The following is a 20,241-nucleotide window of genomic DNA, read 5'->3' on the forward strand; positions in this document are numbered from 1 at the left end:
ATGAAGGCTCCTGCCCAAGCAGTGTCGAAGAAGAAGAGGCGTTGCGCTCGCTCCGCTCTCAGAGCTCAGCAAGAGGTCAGAACGCCAGCAAGGGCAGTGATTGTGGTTCATGTTTGAAATGAAGTCCTTGCGTTTTCAATAGAAGTGCCGCACGAGGAAAAAAAAAAGTTCAATAACTTTTTTTAGTTAAACCATCACATTAAAATGTGATAAGTTTGGCTTCCGCATTTGGCAGAACAAAATGATGAAATTCCTTCCGATTTCGGTCACCGGTGGAGCCCTATGTCGAGATGTGGACCTTTTCTTAGTTATTTCATTTTTCACTCTTGGCCTTATTTTCCAGTGTAATAGAAGAGTATCTTTCATATATTTAAGTTCCAAAAAAAGTAAAACTCTGCCAATGACCTTACCTGATCTCAAGCATATCATGTTTGAATGTGAAACTTGTCACAAAAGAATGTTTTAATATATACACTGGTAGGATGGCAATAGACGTTTTGTAGTTTTCCTTTTCATCTCCTTGCGCAGGTCACGGCAGTCAGGATGGGGGCTCTGGATTTCCTGCTCTGTCGTCACAATTTGCCCAGACCACTTGTGCTTGGACTGGTGAGCTTGGAAGCTTCCAGGCTCTCGAGAACAAAGCGACACAAAGTGATCACCCTGCACGAGATCAACGCTGCTGTCACACTCGTCCGACACAAGATTTGTACCAAGGTTGCAGCATGAAATTTTTAATGCCAATTGACTATTTATTATTAAAGAGTATTTCTTTTAATTCAACCTTGGGCTCTTTTTTTTTTTTTTTTTTTTTTTAACGTGTCAGCTTGTTTTTGGCCACATACAGATGGTGTGTTTACAATAAGATAAGATATCCTTTATTTGTCCCACACTGGGGAAATTTACAGCCTCAGTAGTGCAGAGTGTTTTAACAAAGCTGTTATGAGTGTAAAAATATAAGTTTTAACCTTTCAAATTGCACTTTGTTTGCAGAATGTCTAGATTGAAAAATGCTGTCAATTTTTTCTTTAATGGTGCCTTGCGCTTAACTTAATACTTGTATCTCAAAGAACGCATTGCAAAACACTTGCAATTTTTTTTTAATAGCCAGAAAAATGGCTCCTGATAGTTACTAAATGCATTAACGATGCAATAGGGTGTTTTTTTGACATTTTTAACTTCATTTCTCCGCACATTGTGCTGCTACCGTGAGTGCTTTGGCCACATGGAGCGATGTAAATAATGACAGGGCTACATGAAGCTTGTCTCAGAACTTCAGTCCGGAGCAATGATTCTTTGCTGAGGGTAAAGAAGGTAAAATTGATGTCTGCGTTGCTCCACCCTTAGTATTCCAATGATGAAATTAAGAGTTATAACAATCTGAGATTTCCAATGTGTTGTTAATTGACTAATAAAATTGGATGCTTTTTTTCTGGCCCGCCTTATAATTTCTCATGGCACCTTGGCTGGAGACTCTCTGAACTACATCCGTGTTAAGGGATCGCCTGACGATTCCTCCGCCTCCTCGTTGCCTTCATCTCCTCTTCCTCCTCCTCCTCCTGGGCTGCACAGTCTCCGCCTCAGACGTGAGCATGAAATAAAGACTGCAATGGAAAAAGTACCTGAACATCCTCTGGTGGCGTCTAAAGTTGGATGTGTGGCACATGGAACGCTCTGGTGGTTTGTGCCTCGCTTGTAAACATTGTGCAGGTAGGAGCGTCACTTGCTTTCACTCCGCTGGCATCGCTCAGGACAAAGAGCCTTGCTGGTGTTAAGGAAGCAGGATTATTGCATGCTTTCGTTCACCCAATTGTTTTTGTAATTAGCTGATTAAAATTACATTTCATGATTTGTTCAATTTCAAATGCAGTTCCTAGTATGCTCTTTAAGCATAATATACAGTATTTTAGACCAAATTTCGATCAGTGATCTGTTTACCTTTCTAGTGTAAAAAAGAACATTGAAATTCAAACTCAAATGGATAGGACAAGGTTTCGACAGAATTATTTAATCAAAACGTATGAGTGAGGGGAAGGGAGGAGGAATACATTCAAATTTAAACTCTGATGGTGCAAAAACCATGCAAATATGGAAGTACTGTAGCATTCATATTGGAACTTGGGTAGCACGGATATCCTGTCTTTTTTAGTTTCTCACATTTTTTATTTCACCATCAAATTTTAGCTGATGCTTTCTACCATATTGTTTGCTATGCTGTGAAAACCACCCATGTCCATTTTTGTCATTGTAAAAAGTTGTTTATATTAATGGGGTGTCCAAAACACGGACACCGTATTCATTAAAAATGGACATGCATGTGTTTTTCACAGGACAACGATATAAAAAAATAAAATGCCTTAAATTCAAATATTAAAAAATAATACAATGAAAACAATTCTAGGTTGGAGCTTGTGCTATTATTAATTATTTTTTGCCATCTGAGTTGGCATTTACTCAACAATTTACCATAAAATTTCTGATTGAAATTCGATCCAATTTCTAAAATTTTAATCAACATTCAGATGGCAAAAATGTACAAATTGTGTTTTAAATGAAGTTTTTTTTTTAATTTGGCCGAGTCACTTTTGATGGTCAAAAAGAAGTGAAGGCTCTTGTAGCATTATTATTCCATACGAGTTTTAATTGGAATCCAAATTTTAAATGTTAATTGATATTTTCTAGAATTGATTTATTTGTTTATACCTTAACTTCAAATCAAGGGCACAAGATTTTGTATTTTGTATTCACCTTCTCTCTTTCTGTCTCAATGGTGTGCTGAGCAAGCCCGCCTCACCATAGACGCCGTACCAGACTCCTCCTGCTCGACGTGAGCCACCTTTTTCCATTGATGCTCCTTGTGAGCTGTTCATCATGGGATGCGGCGCCTCGATTGCCATTGAGACGCAAGTGACGAGGGTAACAGGTACTTAGGGATTACTATGACTAAAGTTGTGAAATCTGCTCTCTTTTGGCAATGGTGTCTTTTAAGAAAGAAAAATGTAATTCAAGGTTCTTCGCCTTTGTTGGATGATCCAGCAGAAACAATTGAGGTGTTGCATTGTTAATCAGTGGAAGTTCAATTCACTCAAACTGAAAGAAAGCAATTGAGGACGCATAGACTACTGACATAAAGGGGTAATGAGCTTCTGAGTGAAATTTCAGGATGAACCTAAAATGAACCATAACCTGGAACCTTAATTTGATCTTCTCTAAACTTTTCAATTCACGTCCAACTGTTTAGTGTTTCTTTGCCTTTTGCACAAATTGCTTTTCTCTAACAAGGAGATATGATCCATGAATCGAGCAACACATTTCAATGGTGTCCACTTTCTGCCTTTCTGTGACTCTCCCAGTCTCTCTGCACCTCTGTTGTAACCTACTGATGACCCTCAAAGTGCTCTTGATGAATTGTTAGGTGTCGTCTTAACCTTACGATATCAAAATGAGACCAGCATGATGAAGAATATTGTTTTAATACTAATCTGGCTGAACCAGGAAATGCATTGGTCCATTCATGGATCAAACACCTGTTGTGAATTTTCCCATTCAACTCCTTGTTAGCGAAGAGCAAATGGCGGCATTTGTCAACAGACTACCGCTGTACGTTTGTGACAGATGCTTCTGATCTCTAGTGTCTCCTCTTCTGTTGTTTGTCCTGAAGGCTGTGTAATTTGCGGCGCTTTTCCAGTCCCGCTGTTGCTCTTCCCTCCCTGGTGCCTTGTTAACACTCCGCCCTTAAGTTGTCGCTGTGTGTACGTTGCTTTGCAAGTCATTCTATTCAATTAACACGTTCCAATAATGACTTCTCTTTTTCTTTCCGCAGATGAAGCAAAGACACCCAATCCAGCACTAAGTAAGAACAAGTTATTTCTTAAAAACAGTCTGATATGGCCATGACCCAATGCTAGTCTAAGTGGACAAACACAATGTACTACTTACAGATAACTATGGAAACCCGTTTCAGCATTTGTTCAATATCAGTGATATCCATCTTAAGATCCATGCACTAGTATATCCTCGTTGTGCTCACTAATTAGACAATTTAGCACACCAGTCAAACCGCAAGGGCATACTAGTTAAGGTCATGTGATCGACAAGGCAAATGTCAAGGTCAAATTATAGATCAAAAGGTCAAGATACTAAAATATACATAAATCTTGGAAACGGTTACGGATTTGGAATCCTTGTTGAATTTCCTTTCCAACAATACCTGTGTTGTGAAGATTGACTCAGTAGTTCCAGAACGATAGGGATTCAAAGGAAGGCGGCCACACCCCTTTTTGCAGAACACATCAAAGTGTGGCTCTCAATCCACTGCTCCGATTGACCTAAAATTTGAGAGTTATTATTGTGCCATCACGAGAAACAAGTACACCAAGTTTCATAAAATCAAAATAAGCTTAGTTCAACCCACTGGGTGATTTCACGAAATGACCCTATCTAGTGAGGCACAAGATGTTAACTAGAATTTTTTTCCGACTAATGAGGACAGAATAAGCACACGAGCACCACGTGAGCATTTACTTATTAGCTTCGGGCCCAAATACCAATACATTCTCCTCACCTGTAATAAATAGAGAAAGGTATATAAATATCCATTATGAATACAAGAGAAAATTGACACAAGAGTGTCAGGGTGTGGAAGTATATAATCCCGATACAAACCAAAAGTTGTAAAAATATCACGGTTAAGGGTAAAGTATGAGCCTTAATGGAGACTTCTTTCTTCTTACTTTTTTCTCTTCTGATTGATATAAAAATGATTTATTAGATACAATCACATAAGGGGGTAGGACTAGATAAGTTTTTTACTTCTTCCTACTCCCTTGAACATAATAACTGTGTTGAATGAAGATTGATTTCTTTCTTTTTACTTTTTTTATCTACCTTATTTTCTGTCAAATTATTACTGTATATATGTTTTATGTTCAATAAACAATCAAACAAACAACAAAACAAATAATAAGTCAGCGCATTCATCGAATAACTATGGCACACAAGTCAAATGATTGTGACCTGTAATGATTTTTTCTACTCGTGCCTGCCACGACTATTTGAGACTTCTGCATACTATTAGGACAACTTTGGCATACTAGTAGCACAGCTCAATGTTGCTGCATGTTGTGTCGCCCACGTAGCTATGAAGGCAGCTGTGCTGATCCAGCGCTGGTACCGCCGCTACATGGCGCGCCTGGAGATGAGGCGAAGGTACACATGGAACATCTTCCAATCCATCGAATATGCTGGTGAACAAGATCAGCTCCAGGCGAGTCTCCAGGACAGGAAATACTGTGAGATGTCAGTAAAATGCCCTGTAATCCACACCTCGCTGCTAGCTTTTTGTTTGATGGTGTTTTCCTCAGCTGTCCGGTTTCTTCAGCTTCATGCTCGATAACTTCACTCCGCTGAATGGGAACGGGCCAGGTAAGACGATGACGATATACTGCATAAACTATGCAATATTCCCAGTTGAATCAGACAACTGAAGTTGGACTTTTTTTCTTTGCCATATTATTTTTATGTGATGTTTGGTACAGTGAACAACTCAGCTCGACAAGCATCAGTTTGACAGATAGTGGACAAAATTATTTTTAAAAAAGAGGCTCGAAGCTGTTTATTGCCACTCCTACTTGAACTTTACAATCAAACGAAAGCTAAACCAGAGAGAATTACATGTTGTCAATTTAAAAAAGACCAAACAACTTTGCTGCAGAAATTCCCCCGCTAGCTTAATACTAAAACATAATAGGAAACGTCATAGAGGGTCAAACAAAAGAAAGACCCTCAAAGCAATGGATGTTTGTACACAAGTAGTGGAGCAACACATGTTGACAGACAATATTACAATCTTTGCAGGAATAGGGTATGTTATTTATCATCTGTAAAAAAAAAAATAAAAGATTCATGAGTCTTGTCTGTATTATACTGCCTCCAGTGGCTAAGGTGGACACACCAGAAGGAGCAGCAGAGTGAATTGAAGCATTAAATCATCATGCACAAACTATTTAATTCCATGTTTTTATGGAGTATTATATTGCATTATAAATGTGTATGGGTGGGGGTGGGGGCGTTAGGCTGGAAGAGATTTTGGTAGCCTAAGATGAATATGATTTCAGTAGAAGTGTTTTGAAATATGAGCATGGCCATGGAAATAATTAAACCTGTATCTCAAGGCACCACCACAGAATGTTTAACTCTTTGTTTTATGTGTCAGTTTCATCGTAAACTTCAGCTGGGAGTGACAAATAATCAGCTCGAGGCAAGCACATTTGGAATCTTATTTAATAAATGTGTTCAAAGTGTGTGCTGGAAACTGTTCAAAACAGTTTCCAGCACACACTTTTATGCTTTTTCGACATCATTTGTTTTCACCTGGTATTTATTAGGGGTTCACTAGATCCCTTTTTACCACTGCTTTAATGAAAAAGTGGGCGTTACTGTACATTACACACACAAGTATTTAATAAGGGTGTGAGCAATTGAAATGGTAAAATCACATGTTTATACGTGTTCATATTCAGCCTTCAGTCAATCAAATGACACACCACTTTCGTTTGCCATGCTCTTTATTTGGATGTGAAAGCCCCTTTGCGTTGCCTAGCAACTAATGTGAACGTGGCGTGTGGCACTGAGGCAGCTGTGGCTTAAGGGTGCACTGACCCACTCATTCATCTAAAAAGCCTTACGCACCATTGTAAAGCTAATCCTCATCATCTAGATGGTCTTCTTTTGAGTCAAATGAAGTGATGGAAAAAGGCCAGACCCTTGTTGCCATTTATGACACACGACATCTGTGTGGGGCACAACAGAGGACATTTATTTCGCCCTTGGAGGCAAATACACAAAGCATTGAGGAGGGTGAATCAAGGCTGTTTAGAGATAACTGTTTGTGATTCTTATATAAAAGGTGTGCCCGAAAAGTTGACATCATTTTGTAGTCCAAAAACATAACCAATTCTCACTGAAAAAATATTAATTATAAAATATGAGAAAGCCTATTTAATTTATTTTTCCTTGCACAGTGATTGTAGAGGTGGTGTGTGAGAAAAGCTGTAGTAAGATGACCATTTTCAGTTACTTGAGGATCATTAAAGGGATGTCTTGGTAAATCAGCCATAGAGCACAAAGTGGAATAAACTATTTTTGTCTCTAAAATTGCTTGCTCCCTCTGCGGAATCCCTCGTTCTGCTTGGTGACTTCAATGCTCACGTGGGCAATGACAGTGAGACCTGAAAGGGTGTGTTTGGGAGGAACCGCATCCCCACGATCAGAACTCGAGTGGTGTTTTGTTATGGGACTTCTGTGCTCATCAAGGATTGTCCATAACGAACGCCATGTTCAAACATATGAGTGTCCAAATGTGGACTTGGCACCAGTATACACCCTTGCCTGCAGGGCGATGATTGACTTTAATTTTATGTCACAACTGATTATTTGTTATTGTGATTTGTTTTTCATTATATTGTGAAGATTATTTGTGATGATTCTGGAAATCCAGCAATAAATCCAACACTGCTGGTTGAAACTGCAGATCAAAATCTTAACCAGAAAGCATGCAGCAGCATTTTATATTTAAGCATACTGATACTCTTTCCTAAAAGATTTTCACTTCATCCAGTTTTAAACGTACAGTTTGAGATGTCTGTGTGTCTTTTTTTTTTTTTTTAACAGTTAACAACACTTGCCCAATTGGTTTAGATGAATAACGTTGCTGTCATTGTAACCCAGCAGTACACCTGATTCTGTTTGTGTTCCTACGACTTCCCTCGCTGTGGTCAATAGATCTGATTTCCCAGCTTCTGGAGCCCGTGATTGACCCCTGGTTGGACCGAGAGGCCTGCTACGATTCCATCCACGTTCCAGAGTCATACGTCGGACCGCGGCTGTCGTTTCCCCTCTCCGTGTCGGACACAAACGCTCTTCTCAGTGCCTTTAAAGAGCAGCAGGTACATTGTGACTCATTTTAATTGTCACGTATGTGGAAAGCTGATAACCTTGATGTCCATTTAAGGTCCATGTTCTCATACTGTATGCTTTTTGTCCTCACTTTCCATAAAGCCGTTTGCATATTAACTCAAGGTTGAACTAGTAGGTCAAAAAGGGCACAAGTAATAGAAAATATGATTGTTGTGCGGAAATGCAACAAAGTAGGGTCACACATTTTAAGGAAACAGTGGGGAAAAAAGGCATTACCCTTATGCATCATTGCCCTGAATCGTCTTCTTACTATTGAGGACAGTGAGTGGACTATTACATGGCCCTTAAGCCAGATATTGAATAAAAGCTCAAATGGCTTTTTGGAAAACTGTTCATGCATTTATTCATGTCAAATGTAGAACTTGTAGAACAACTAGGGTGCACTATTAGAAGCACTTTCACTACTGCCTTCCACCACTGTATGACATTTCTGCACACTAGCAGGACAACTTTGTCATACTTAGTAGCATAACTTAATGTTGCTAATGAGGCGAAATTACTTGGGTCCAGAAGGTGACTATTGCATGACACATTCCGAGTAGTTGGGCCTAGCAGTGCTACTGTCAGATGTGAACTTTAAACTTTATACCAAGGATATCTTATAAATGCTCAGTACAGTTGTATTCGTGATTGTTTGTGATAATCATTCTCCGAGTGTGCCAAATTGTTTTCCTGCATGCCAACAGGACGACTTGTTACTCGTGAGATAAAATTACAATTCGTTTTAGAAGCATTTTATTAGCACTAGGCCATTAGTGTGTCACACAGAGTGTGCAATAGCAAACCTACTGCCATAACAGTGTTACCAGTCCAGTAATGTAGTTTACGAATGAGGCTTGATTGCCCTAATAAAAGGCCCAAAAGTGGCACTAGGATTGGCAAACAACATTAGTAGTGAGACACAGGTGTTCCACTAGTGCGCTGAATAGTCCTATTTGGAAGGACAAAGAGGATACTAGTACATAGACCTAAAGCTGAATATGAGGGTTATTGATTTCCATAGAGACGCTTAGTAGTAGGCCATAAATAGCATAGTGGAAACACATTACAAGTCAGAAAGTCTACCAGTGCAGCCTTAGAACGTGACAGGGATCTTCTGCTGCACAGACTCTCCACGCCAGATATGTGCTGCAGCTACTGTATGAGACCAAGAAGCTCCTCAAACAGATGCCCAACATCATCCACCTTTCCACATCCTACACCAAGGAGATCACAATATGTGGTAGGTGGATGTTGCATACTCAAAACAACAGTAACCTGCCTACTGGTTAAAAGGTGGTTGATGGGCTTTAAAAACAGCCAGTCGCGTCTTCATCGCAGCCCTCCAAGAAAGGACATAATCTTGATTTGCATATTGATCAAGCACTTGAGTCGCCGTCCACGTGCGCCTGTCCCTGCTCAGTCACATCTTATTCTTTAAAGAATGCTTGACGAAACGTTTTACAGGTGGAGACAATATTTCTCAAAACAAACATCAAGAATCATCAAGGGCATCATAAAACTCTCCATGCAAGAATCACTGTCTGAGCGCTGTTCATTTATATTTAACTTGAAAGCTACATGATGTATCCTATATTTAAGAACTGTTTGTTTTGAAACTTTTTTATGTACAATTGTAGTATATTTTAATTGAAGACATGAAATGAAATTAGGTATTTTTTTCTGCTATATTTTAGCATAGAGTTAATGTTCAAACTGTGCATAATGTTACAGCAGGTTACAATACCATCAAATACTTTTTGATGAACACTTGGGGCTACTATGTATTGCATTTAATATCAGCCATGATGGTGGTACCTGGAGAACCAAGCATTTTTTTTCTTAGGTTGTATTTGGTGTAAAAGAAAATTGAGAACCACTTCACGAGAAGTATGCAGATTGGCTCCAGTGGTATGCAAAAGAATCACTGCCCAAGTCCACTTCAGCTCATTTTAACTTTTAATTTCAATGCATTTGAACTTAATCCTTCAGAACTTATTTTTCAACATTTATTTGCAGTAGTAATTTATTTATTTATTCATTGCCAATATATGCAGCGACGGTTACCACTTTGCCATGTCATAATATCTGTTTACTTTCAATGGTCAATACCACACTTGTCCTCTTCTGCGGTGGCATTACCAGAAAAGAAAAATGGTCTCACTTGGAAGCATCTGAAAAATGTGGCATGATCTCCAAATTGTCTGATGTTGGGTGCATTCAACTTTGTACAACCCCTTTAACTGTCCTCTTTGTGCATTTATTCTATTTTGTGTAGGTGATCTTCATGGGCGACTTGATGACTTGCTTCTTATTTTTTATAAGGTAAAGAATGTCTTGACACTGTGATTTTGGTTTTACAACAAGCGTGTTTTACAGATTTTGGATAAACCAAGAATTTATCAAGTGTTGTAACCGTGGGAGCTGCATTTTCCTGTTGTTGCTGAGTCGTGAACCACTTTGATCAAGAAAATGTACAAATTGGAAAACTTACCTTTGTAAACATATATAAATATATTCAGTGAGACACGTGTCTTACTTCAAGGTTAGAAAATAGAAACCAAAATAACTCATACTTCAAAATAAATCATTGTTCGCCATTGTTCCAAAGGTAATGTAGAATGATCTATTTATACCTATACTTAACAGTGGAAGGCTTAAAATAGCACGACACAGAAGCTTTAAGAAAATGAGGATGAACATGACAAAAGCATGTACATAAATGAATGTAGTCAAATTAAAATTGTGTCACACTTGCACAAAAACTCATTTCGATCCAAGTACTGATGTGTGCTTTTTGGGAAATTGCAACATCGATAGTTTGGTGAATGGTAACCTCGAAACTTCAGATTTTGGTAGCCTCGTCAAGCGAGGCTCAGCTTGTTATTTTGACGAGCTGAACGCAACCTACTCGCTGAGAACCTGCTGCATTCCTGTGGCTGATTTGACTTTCTATTGATCAGAACGGCCTCCCCTCTGCTGAGACGCCATATGTGTTTAACGGAGACTTTGTGGACCGGGGGAAAAAGTCCATCGAGGTGGTCATCCTCCTATTTGCTTACCTTTTACTTTACCCCGACTACATGCATCTGAATCGAGGAAACCACGAGGACCACATCATGAACCTCAGGTAAACAGGAAACAGATTATAAACACGGGGGGGGGGGGGGGTATGTTTGCTTGTTCGTAGTCTATCATTTTTTAAAATGTTTTTGGTTCTTTTTTGACTAATCTTTAAAAAAAAAAATCAGTTTTGTTCCACTTCTTGAATGCGAAATATAATTCATGTCCATGGCCAAAAGGTACAACTGGATATAAACTTTGTATTGATATGTATACCAACACCTGACAATAATCTTCATTCTTTCGCCTTATGAAATGGATCAATACACATGGACATTGTATTTTAAAGCGCATTGTTACAGCTGCAGCGTTTGTAAAAGCTCGATATAAATAAAGCTGTATTGTATTGTATTCCTTTTAGCGTAGCTCCATCTAGTGGATGCATAACGCAACCGCAGCCACTATTGTAGCTTATATTCTATGTGCCTCATAATGCGGTGCGCCCCATATAAGAAAACAGTTATAAAATAGGCCATTCATTGAAGGTGCTCCTCAACTCCGAAGCGCCTTACAGTGCAGAAAATACGATAAGTGAGGTGGAGGCAAATGGCCATCGAGCCTAGAGGTTAAACGTTTAAATAATACCTAAAAAATGAATCAAGGGCGATTGCGGACCATAACCTTGGAATTAATCTATTATTGGGGGTGGTTCATTCCAGATATGGGTTCACGAAAGAGGTCATGCAGAAGTACAAGGTATGACTTAGCAGTGCTATCATGATTCCTTGATGCAGACACTTCCGGATATAACATGTTTTACGTCTCCTGTTACAGGCTAATGGTTGTGAGATCCTGCAGCTTTTTCAGGACGTCTTCAGTTTTCTGCCCGTTGCCACAGTGATAGACGGGAAGGTCCTAATTGTTCATGGGGGCATATCAGACCAGACTGACCTTGACTTCCTCAGTGTCATTGACCGACACAAGGTCAGGAAGTGAGGCAATTATCTGCACTTTATATAGAAAGTCAGCATTTTATTCATGTGAAGCGCAATGTGAGTCCTCTCTCTGGAAACGTGCTATACTAGATAAACAAGACTGACTGACTGACTGGGGTATTTGTGCCTCACATTATTTACTTATTTACCAGGTTAAATCTGCACTGAGGCTTCCCAGACGCAGTTTGGAGCAGCTGGACATGGGTCAGTCGAAGAAACAGATGAAAAGAATGAGATCCACAGACACTTCTCGCAGTCACCCTAAAAACCAAAGAACCCCAAACATGAGGTCAGAGCTCAACCAGAAGGGGATTCCTATCAGACATCATCGGTCCTCTCATCTTAAGGCCCTTTCTTTCTGTTTCGCTTTAGAAGGAGGTGCTCCAGACTGAGCCAGCAAGACAGCTTTGCTTCCATGTCTTCCTCCTCTTCCTCATCCTCTTCATCGTCTTCCTCACTCTGCTCACCACACCCACCATTGTGCTTTTCACCTCATCCGTGCCCGTCGTCTCCCAATATGCCACACAACATAAACATCCTCCAAGTGCCTTTCCTGGATTCTGCAACCTGCATTCCACCTCCTTTGCCTCCACAAAATGAGCAGGAATGGAAACAGGTAACAGGTGGCAGTACAGTGTTCGCACACGTATTCACAATTTGTAAATTCAACTATTTGTTTTTTGTGTTCAACCCAAAGCTCTATCTATAGATACTGATACTAGTTGTATTTCTGAACAGAATTTTGCTTTCTGTTGCTTTGGTGCAAACTTGTGGCATCTTGGTGCCAAGGAGCTATGTTGAAGTGGGGGGAGAAGCTTCATTGAGGCAGGCCATTGTGTTGGCTAAATAGAAGAGTAGTTATTTGCCACTATCTTATGGCATCAATGGGCAATTATAAGCCTCTTAGGGCGGGGGGGGGGGGGGCATCTGGGGAGCAACTCTAATCAAGTAAGTTGAGGAGTTTCATTTACCGTACACCAAAGTAATCTTGTGGCATCAATAGGGTAGCTATTATAAACCTTTTGGGGTTGCATCGTGTGGCATCTGAAAAATCTGAAATCTAGTCAAGTGAGTTGAAAGGTTCATTTGGACGAAAGTAATGCTGTGCCGTCATTTTGTGGCATCTTGTTGTCAAGGAAATATGTAAGTGAGTTCTGGCTACTGACCCATCCATCCATTTTCTGATCCGTTTATCCTCACAAAGGTCGCAAGGGTCCGAGCTGTCTTCGGGCAGGAAGGGGCATCGGGGGGGACACCCTGGACTGGTTGCCAGCCAGTTGCAGGGCACACATAGACAAACAACCGTTGCCGCTCAGAATCCCACCTAGGGACAATTTAAAGCGGTCAATCAACCTACAATGCATGTTTTTGGAATGTGGGAAGAAACTGGAATACTAGACGGGGAGAACATGCAACCTCCACACAGGAAGGCGGCCGGAATATAACCCACGACCTTTGCAGTGAAGCAGACGTGCTAACCAGCCAACCACCATGCCACCTTGAAGCTATTCAGTTGGACAAAATTAGTGCTTTGTCATCATCTTGTGGCATCTTGGTTCCGAGGAACTATATTGAAGTGAGTTGAGGAGTTTCATTTGGACAAAATTAGTGCTTTTCCAACATCTTGCAGCATCTATGGCGATTACAAACTTGTTATGGGGTAGTCCGCATTTTTTTAATATTAATAATTCACTAGTCAGGCAGAGCCCTCTACACTGTAGCTCAAACTCTTCCCTGTAGATTGTGGATATACTGTGGAGTGACCCCAAAACCCAAGAAGGCTGCAGCCCAAACACATTCAGAGGTGGCGGATGCTACTTCGGCCCTGACGTCACACGGAGACTGCTGCTCCAACATGGCCTGCAGCTGATCATCAGATCCCACGAATGTAAACAAGAAGGTTATGAGCTGTGTCACAGTGGCCAGGTAGCTCAAGTACACTCATTTGCTTCCCCATTACAATATTTGAAATACTGTAAAACACATTTGTTGTTATTCTCCAGGTGATCACCATTTTCTCTGCCTCCAACTATTATGAGGAGGGAAGCAACCGAGGGGCCTATATCAAACTGGGGAGAGATCTGGTTCCACGCTTCTACCAGTACCAAGTCAGCCGCTCAACACGCAAACTCACGTTGACTCAAAGGTACATCAGGTGTCTGTGTGTATTAAATTAGGGAAGCAACCATTAGTATGTTTAATCCAAATCGTTACGACCACTCAAGTGATCTGACGGTGCATGTTCTAAGAACCAGTAGATGTTCATATCACCTAAACCATAAATTATCTGGTAGATCATAACCAGATAGATCACAACAATGAATTTAAAAAATCAAGATTACGTCTGGCTAGGCATTCCTTCCACAAGTACTCTGACAAAAAAGATAATCTTGCACCAACATAATTGGTTGTATATTTAAATATTGGATAAATAAAATAAAATATTGCTCACTAAATGTATTCCATATCCCAGGAGGACACATTAGCTCATCTGGGTCAGATGTATAACTTCACCAAGAACTTAATGTTTCAACGGTGCAATTTGCAAAACCAGAAATTTTCCAAAAAAAAAAAAAAAACCTCATTTCTGAACTGTGGTCATATTTTTTTTTGGGGGGGGGGGGGGTGTCTATCCCCAAGTATGCCCAGCAGTCATTCACCAGCCACACCAAAAACAACCCTCTATGGCAGGGGTGTCAAACTCCTTTTTGTCGCGGGCCACATTGTAGTTACGGTTTCCCTTGGAGGGCCATTATGAATTTTGGGAAACCATATAAATGTTTAATCACCTCCACATATTACATATACAGCGCACAACAAATTGATGTATACCTAGTTTTAAAATCAGAAGTCAAGAATAATGACTGTCATTGTGGATTACATACGACAATTACAAATTTTGGTTCAGACTTTAGCAAGCATCATGGAACTTGACATGCTTGATTTGCTTTCGCGGGCCACATAAAATGATGTGGCGGGCCAGATCTGGCCCCCGGGCCTCGACTTTGACCCCTGTGCTCTCTGGGGAAAAACCTATCAAAGACTTAAACCGGGACACTCCACACAAATTTCGAACTGACAAACTTGCTTCAATTCAACCTGTGACATAAATGACTGAAAACCGACACAAACAATGTGGATAGTAGTTTGTAGCACATTGCGGTTACAAATTAAATGCTACTTAAGAAAACAATGACTCATTCTGATTTTGACGTTTGACTGTGTTCACAGAGTGCGAGCTGCTGAGGGTTCAGCTCTCAGGGCCCTAAAAGAAAAAGTGTTTGCACATCGTTCCGACCTCATTGCAGGCTTCCAGAAGTGCGACCAGAATAATACCGGTGAGCATCAAGCGCTGTTGTTCCCCGTGCTTCTACGCATTCAACGTTTTTAATACACTACCACTAATCTCTAGGTAGGGTGACGGTCAGCGAATGGGCTCAGGTATTGGGTTCTGTGCTGAAGCTGGACCTGCCTTGGAGGACCCTTTGTCCTCATTTAGCTCACTTGGCACCAGACGGCAGTGTGGACTATCAATCCTGCTTTGAGGACATGGGGGCAAGGATTCAGCTGCCTCAGGTTAGCAGACCATATACACTCTACGAGCCGCAACATTCAGTCGAGCTTGGCAGTCACATTTATCCAACACATCTGCTTTCTGCACCATTACAAACTATCCATCCATCCATGAATCCACTTTCGATAGAATTTTCGAGGGAGAACTTTTGGATCTTTTTATTTTATATAACTGAAAGAGCCGATTTTTATTTTCTTACTGTATTTTTTTTTTGCCCATGCTGCCAACACATATCTACTGAAATTCCTACTTTTCTCCTCTCATTTAGGTCACACCTAACCTGGCAGAAACTTTGTTTCGATACAGGACAGACATTGAGATCATATTCAACATCATAGACAAAGACCATTCAGGTATGAAGCAATGTCGTACTGAATGATTTGGTTTTCTTGAAATTGGTGAAGATCTGTGTTGTTATATTCAGGTCTTATTTCTATCGAAGAGTTCCGTCACACGTGGCGTCTCTTCAGCGCTCACTTGGGGGTGGACATCACCAACGGAGCCATTGATGACCTGGCTCGAAGCATCGACTTCAACAAGGACGGCAGTATAGACTTCACAGAGTTCCTGGAGGCCTTTAGAGTTGTGCATAAGCTTGACAACAAAGATCAGCCACTCAAGACAAGTGGAGAGTAGGCGCCACAACTTTTGTGAATGGATGGCATATTCTGGGACCTGGAAATGAATTCTGGATTCTGATGTGATTCTGCCATTTTTATTATTATTAATACTGCAATGTAAAGATGCACTACTCACATTTTTTTTAGGATGAACCTACAATGCATGACAGTACAACCGAGACTTTTGGTTGTACCAAACAAGAATATTCTAAAGTTCAGATAAGGGCAAATGAAGCTCACCTCCAAACATTATAGGCCATTTAAGATTCATCCTGAAATTTCACCCGAAAGCCCATGATCCCAAAATGATTGTGAGTAGTTTATACTACAACTTAGAAATGGGGGTGGGGGTGTAGAGCTCACATAATTGGGCTGGGAACAACGAAATATGGCTGATCCTGATATTTCCTGAAACTTTGGGTCAACATGCATGGCTCCGCCTTTAAAAGCAGCTAGGATGCAGTGTCAACCTGTTGGTTTCCACAGGTAGTTATAATTCAGCATACTCTGTTCAACATGTGTACTTGATCACTTTTAAACAGTATTCATTGGGCACCATGCAAACAGAGTATATTTGTACAATAAAAGTAGTTTCAGTTGTGTGATGATGGAAGACTCATGGATCAGGATTATCATTACACATTAACTCCCATTACGCTCATGCATACAAAAACATTTCACGTGCATCTCCGCATTACCCTGCGAGAGCATGCAAACCTGTGAACCGTCAGACGGGCACAAGCACCACATGCCGACCATGGGGTAGATGCACTAAGCACATGCTCCACTGGGCCGCCTTTGTATAATAAGCCTTCCACTGCTCCATGACTGCATCACAGAGATGGTGGACATTCAGGAACTTAACACTCCTCCACCTTCCATTTGAGGATTCCACCAGAGAAAGGTTCAATTAGGTTTAGCCCTGGAGACTGCTTGACCAGTCCATCAGCTTTACCCTCATCCTCTTTAAGAAGGCAGAGGTCATCTTGCAGGTGTGCTTGGGGTCATTAGGTTGGAATACTGCCCCGCGGCCAGGTTTCCATATAGAGGGGATCATGCTCTGCTTCAGTAAGTCGCAGTACATGTTGGCAATCGTTGTTGCCTCAATCAACTGTAGCTACCAATGCTGGCAGCACTTGTGCAGCCCCAGGCCATGACACTCCCACCATCAGGTTTGACTGTAGGTAAGACACACGTGTCATTTTACTGCTCACCTGGTTGCCGCCACACACGTTTGACACCATCTGAACCAAGTAAGTAAGTATCTTTGGCTCCTCAGACCACAGGACGTGGTTCCAGTGATCCAAGTCATAAGTATGCTTGTCTTCAGCAAACCTCCTTTTGGGACGAGAGCTGTGCAGATCAATTTGAGCAATGTGCAGAGTATGGTCTGAGCACTCACAGGCTGACACGCCACCCTTTCAACCTCTGCAGCGATACTGGCAGCTCTCACATGCATATTTTTGAAAAGACAACCTCTGGATGTGACGCAGAGCATGTCCACAGCAGTTATGGCGAGGGCTGTTCTGAGTGGAGCATGTTCTGTTAAACTACTAAATGATCTTGACCATGTTGCCGCAGCTAAAATTCAGGGTGGTTTCAATCTTCTGATAGCCCAGGCCATCTTTATGCAGAGCAACTACACTTTTTTTCAGGTCTTCACAGAGTTTTTTGTCATGAAGTGCCATTTTGAACTTTCAGTGGCCATTCTGACAGCTGGAATACCAAAACGGTGTTCAATTTGGACATTTTCACTTCGGGTTGTACTCATTTTTGTTTCCAGGGGTTATATATCTGTGTCTCTTCAGTGTTATCCCATGAAGAGATATAGTTACATAGATGCAGAAATGTGTACTCACTTTTGTGAGCTACTGAAGATCCCGATTAAAATGATGTCCACAATCCAGGTTTACAAATGAAATGTCAAGACTATGATAACAATATGATATAATCGGAGTAAATATTCCAATCACATGCCTCTTCACATGTCTTTTGGGAGCACTGAGTTTGGAAAGACAATTCAGCACACCAGTTGCAACTAGGGCACTTGTTGAACTTTACAAATAATGTTTGCAATAATTATCGTAATGCATATTTCCCCATCATGAGACTAATAATGGTTATCTTGAAATAAAGATGTTTGCGCATTTATTCAATCTCAAGGAAATCCATCTTCAGGTTGTACTGGTGAAAAAACCTTTCCTGGTCAGAGAGTCAATCTGTCAGTGCGCTGAGTTGTTGTAAATGCAGTTGAGTTAAGATGGATGTTGAGGACATTGAATAAATATTGGACAAAATTTTTTTTGAATGTTTTACTTCTTCACTGCATCAGGCAGCTTGAACTCGGCAGGAAGTCCTGAACATATGCGATCGCCGCTTTCGACAAATACGTCATGGTGCCATAACGGCCACTGGGGGCGCTGTCATAGAAAAAGTTGCAAATTCCTGTTGCTGGGTCCTTCTGAAGGAAATAGTCACAGGCACTGTGAGATTTCTGGGCATGGAGAGAAAGAAGGACTTAGTGGACACGTCCTCCAAAAAGGAGGCTCTTTGGTATCAGTACACTGTACCTGGTCGTTGAGGAACAGGTTGTTGGCCATGTGTAGGATGCGCTCCACATGGATGACACCCCCAATGCTGTCAACGTCGACGTCGGCTACCAGGCCCAGAACCGTCAAGGTCTCCACCAGCAGCTGTCTGTATTCCGGTTGAGGCACGTGGTTGAGAACCGACTCCACCTGCACTGCAAACTTGATCTCTCTTGCTGTCATCTACACAGAAGGCAGGAGAATGCGTCCATGCAGATCAGTGTTTCCTGACGGTTAGTGAGCCACAAAGATTTGTTTTTCACCCGAAAATTGGGATAAGAAGCTTTTATCAACCAGTAGTTATCACAGCAGACACAGGAAATCTGCTAACCTGTTTTCCAGGTTTGGTCACATGACGTTCTGTGCAAAACGGGCAATGTTAAGTCTGATTAAAGCTGACTGTTATGGTAAAGGTTTTCTCAAATCAAGCCTACATAAATGTTTAACGCTTTCAAGTCCACCAAATGCAATGTTTGTTGATTCATACATGTAACAAAATACTCGTGCATCCACACATAGCCTGCGAAAGGTCAACTTTTCATCTCGAAAGAATGTATGAGGTTCAAGAATAGCGTTATCAAACGTGGCCGGTTTCATGAGTGAGCTTGAGGGACTTCAGCGTCACAATGCACCGGCGAGGGCGACGGGTTTATTACAACCCGTCACCTTTGCTCATTTATTTGCCATCCACCCTTCATGACCAACCGACATTTCATGATGATTCAGTCTTTCAACTTTTAAGTTGATGGTCAAGAACACAAAAGATAACCTGGCATCTTTTGCAGTAACCAAGTGTGTCCCCGCTGTTATTGCTGACCCACTCTGAGCAGTGAGGGTTCACAAACCGAACCAATGAATAAAAATTGTGTGGAAGCAGTGCATCATGGGAGTCGTAGTGTCATAATCATACTGTATATGTCCATTCCGTATATACTGTACTGTTTGGTGGCTTCGTTATAAGACACAGCATTTTTGTTGTGAATTCTATTCTGCAGGTTGCCGACAGAGACTCCACGCTTTGCTTTTTAGCCTTAGATACGATGCTTTGCCCTAGTCCAGGTGTGTCAAACTCATTTCACATTGTGGGCCACATACAGCCTCGGTCGATGTCAAGTGGGCCGGACCATTAAAAATTATACCATACTCTGCTATAAATAACCAAAACAATATGTCTTTCCTTTGTTTTGTTCTAAAGAAGCACAAGAACACTCGGAAAATGTTGAAATTTAATGAACATATCTTTTACAAAACATTTCATGAAGCACCTAAGATTTTCTTTGACAAATGTGCAATTTACTTTTATCATTCACATATAAGCATTGCAACTGATCCCACTAACTGTACAAAGGCACACAATTTTAGTATTTTGTGCCTTTGTAGGCAGTAATTGTACTGAAAAAGTAATTGGTATTGAAAAATATAGTAATGCACTTTTAAGATTAAACGAG

The 20,241-nt window shown here is 40.8% G+C and overlaps 2 protein-coding genes across 5 annotated transcripts in view; one reads left to right on the plus strand and one right to left on the minus strand.

The window, feature by feature from the left end:
- ppef1 (protein phosphatase, EF-hand calcium binding domain 1) lies at positions 1 to 16,808 on the plus strand. Its single transcript, XM_086106464.1, has 20 exons — positions 1 to 75; positions 529 to 714; positions 2,797 to 2,920; positions 3,821 to 3,850; positions 5,136 to 5,263; positions 5,361 to 5,421; positions 7,780 to 7,943; positions 9,082 to 9,196; positions 10,232 to 10,278; positions 10,917 to 11,083; positions 11,736 to 11,772; positions 11,851 to 12,000; positions 12,164 to 12,300; positions 12,384 to 12,627; positions 13,752 to 13,937; positions 14,015 to 14,157; positions 15,243 to 15,349; positions 15,424 to 15,587; positions 15,854 to 15,938; positions 16,010 to 16,808. Exons 1-20 carry the CDS (start codon positions 1 to 3, stop codon positions 16,219 to 16,221), a joined length of 2,562 nt encoding a protein of 853 aa, XP_085962590.1. The 3' UTR covers positions 16,222 to 16,808.
- phka2 (phosphorylase kinase, alpha 2 (liver)) overlaps positions 16,285 to 20,241 on the minus strand; it is a 24,945-nt gene continuing 20,988 nt past the window's right edge. For all 4 annotated transcript variants that reach the window (XM_086106719.1, XM_086106720.1, XM_086106718.1 and 1 more), the window contains 2 exons: positions 18,776 to 18,976; positions 16,285 to 18,699 (listed from right to left, as the gene is read on the minus strand). In XM_086106719.1, the coding sequence (XP_085962845.1) occupies positions 18,526 to 18,699; positions 18,776 to 18,976 (375 nt within the window). In that variant the 3' untranslated portion in view covers positions 16,285 to 18,525. The remainder of the gene's footprint in view (positions 18,700 to 18,775; positions 18,977 to 20,241) is intronic.

The sequence above is a fragment of the Hippocampus guttulatus genome, chromosome 3 (genome assembly GCF_054856545.1).
Source record: "Hippocampus guttulatus isolate MCC_2025c chromosome 3, RoL_Hgut_1.0, whole genome shotgun sequence".
Lineage (NCBI taxonomy): Eukaryota > Metazoa > Chordata > Actinopteri > Syngnathiformes > Syngnathidae > Hippocampus > Hippocampus guttulatus.

Bases quoted from the DNA above. Each gene is read 5' to 3' on its own strand.
- ppef1 (XM_086106464.1), top strand. From the start codon at position 1: ATGAAGGCTCCTGCCCAAGCAGTGTCGAAGAAGAAGAGGCGTTGCGCT. The intron at 13,938-14,014 runs GTAGCTCAAGTA...GTTATTCTCCAG, and splicing joins AGCTGTGTCACAGTGGCCAG to GTGATCACCATTTTCTCTGC. The intron at 15,350-15,423 runs GTGAGCATCAAG...ACTAATCTCTAG, and splicing joins GTGCGACCAGAATAATACCG to GTAGGGTGACGGTCAGCGAA.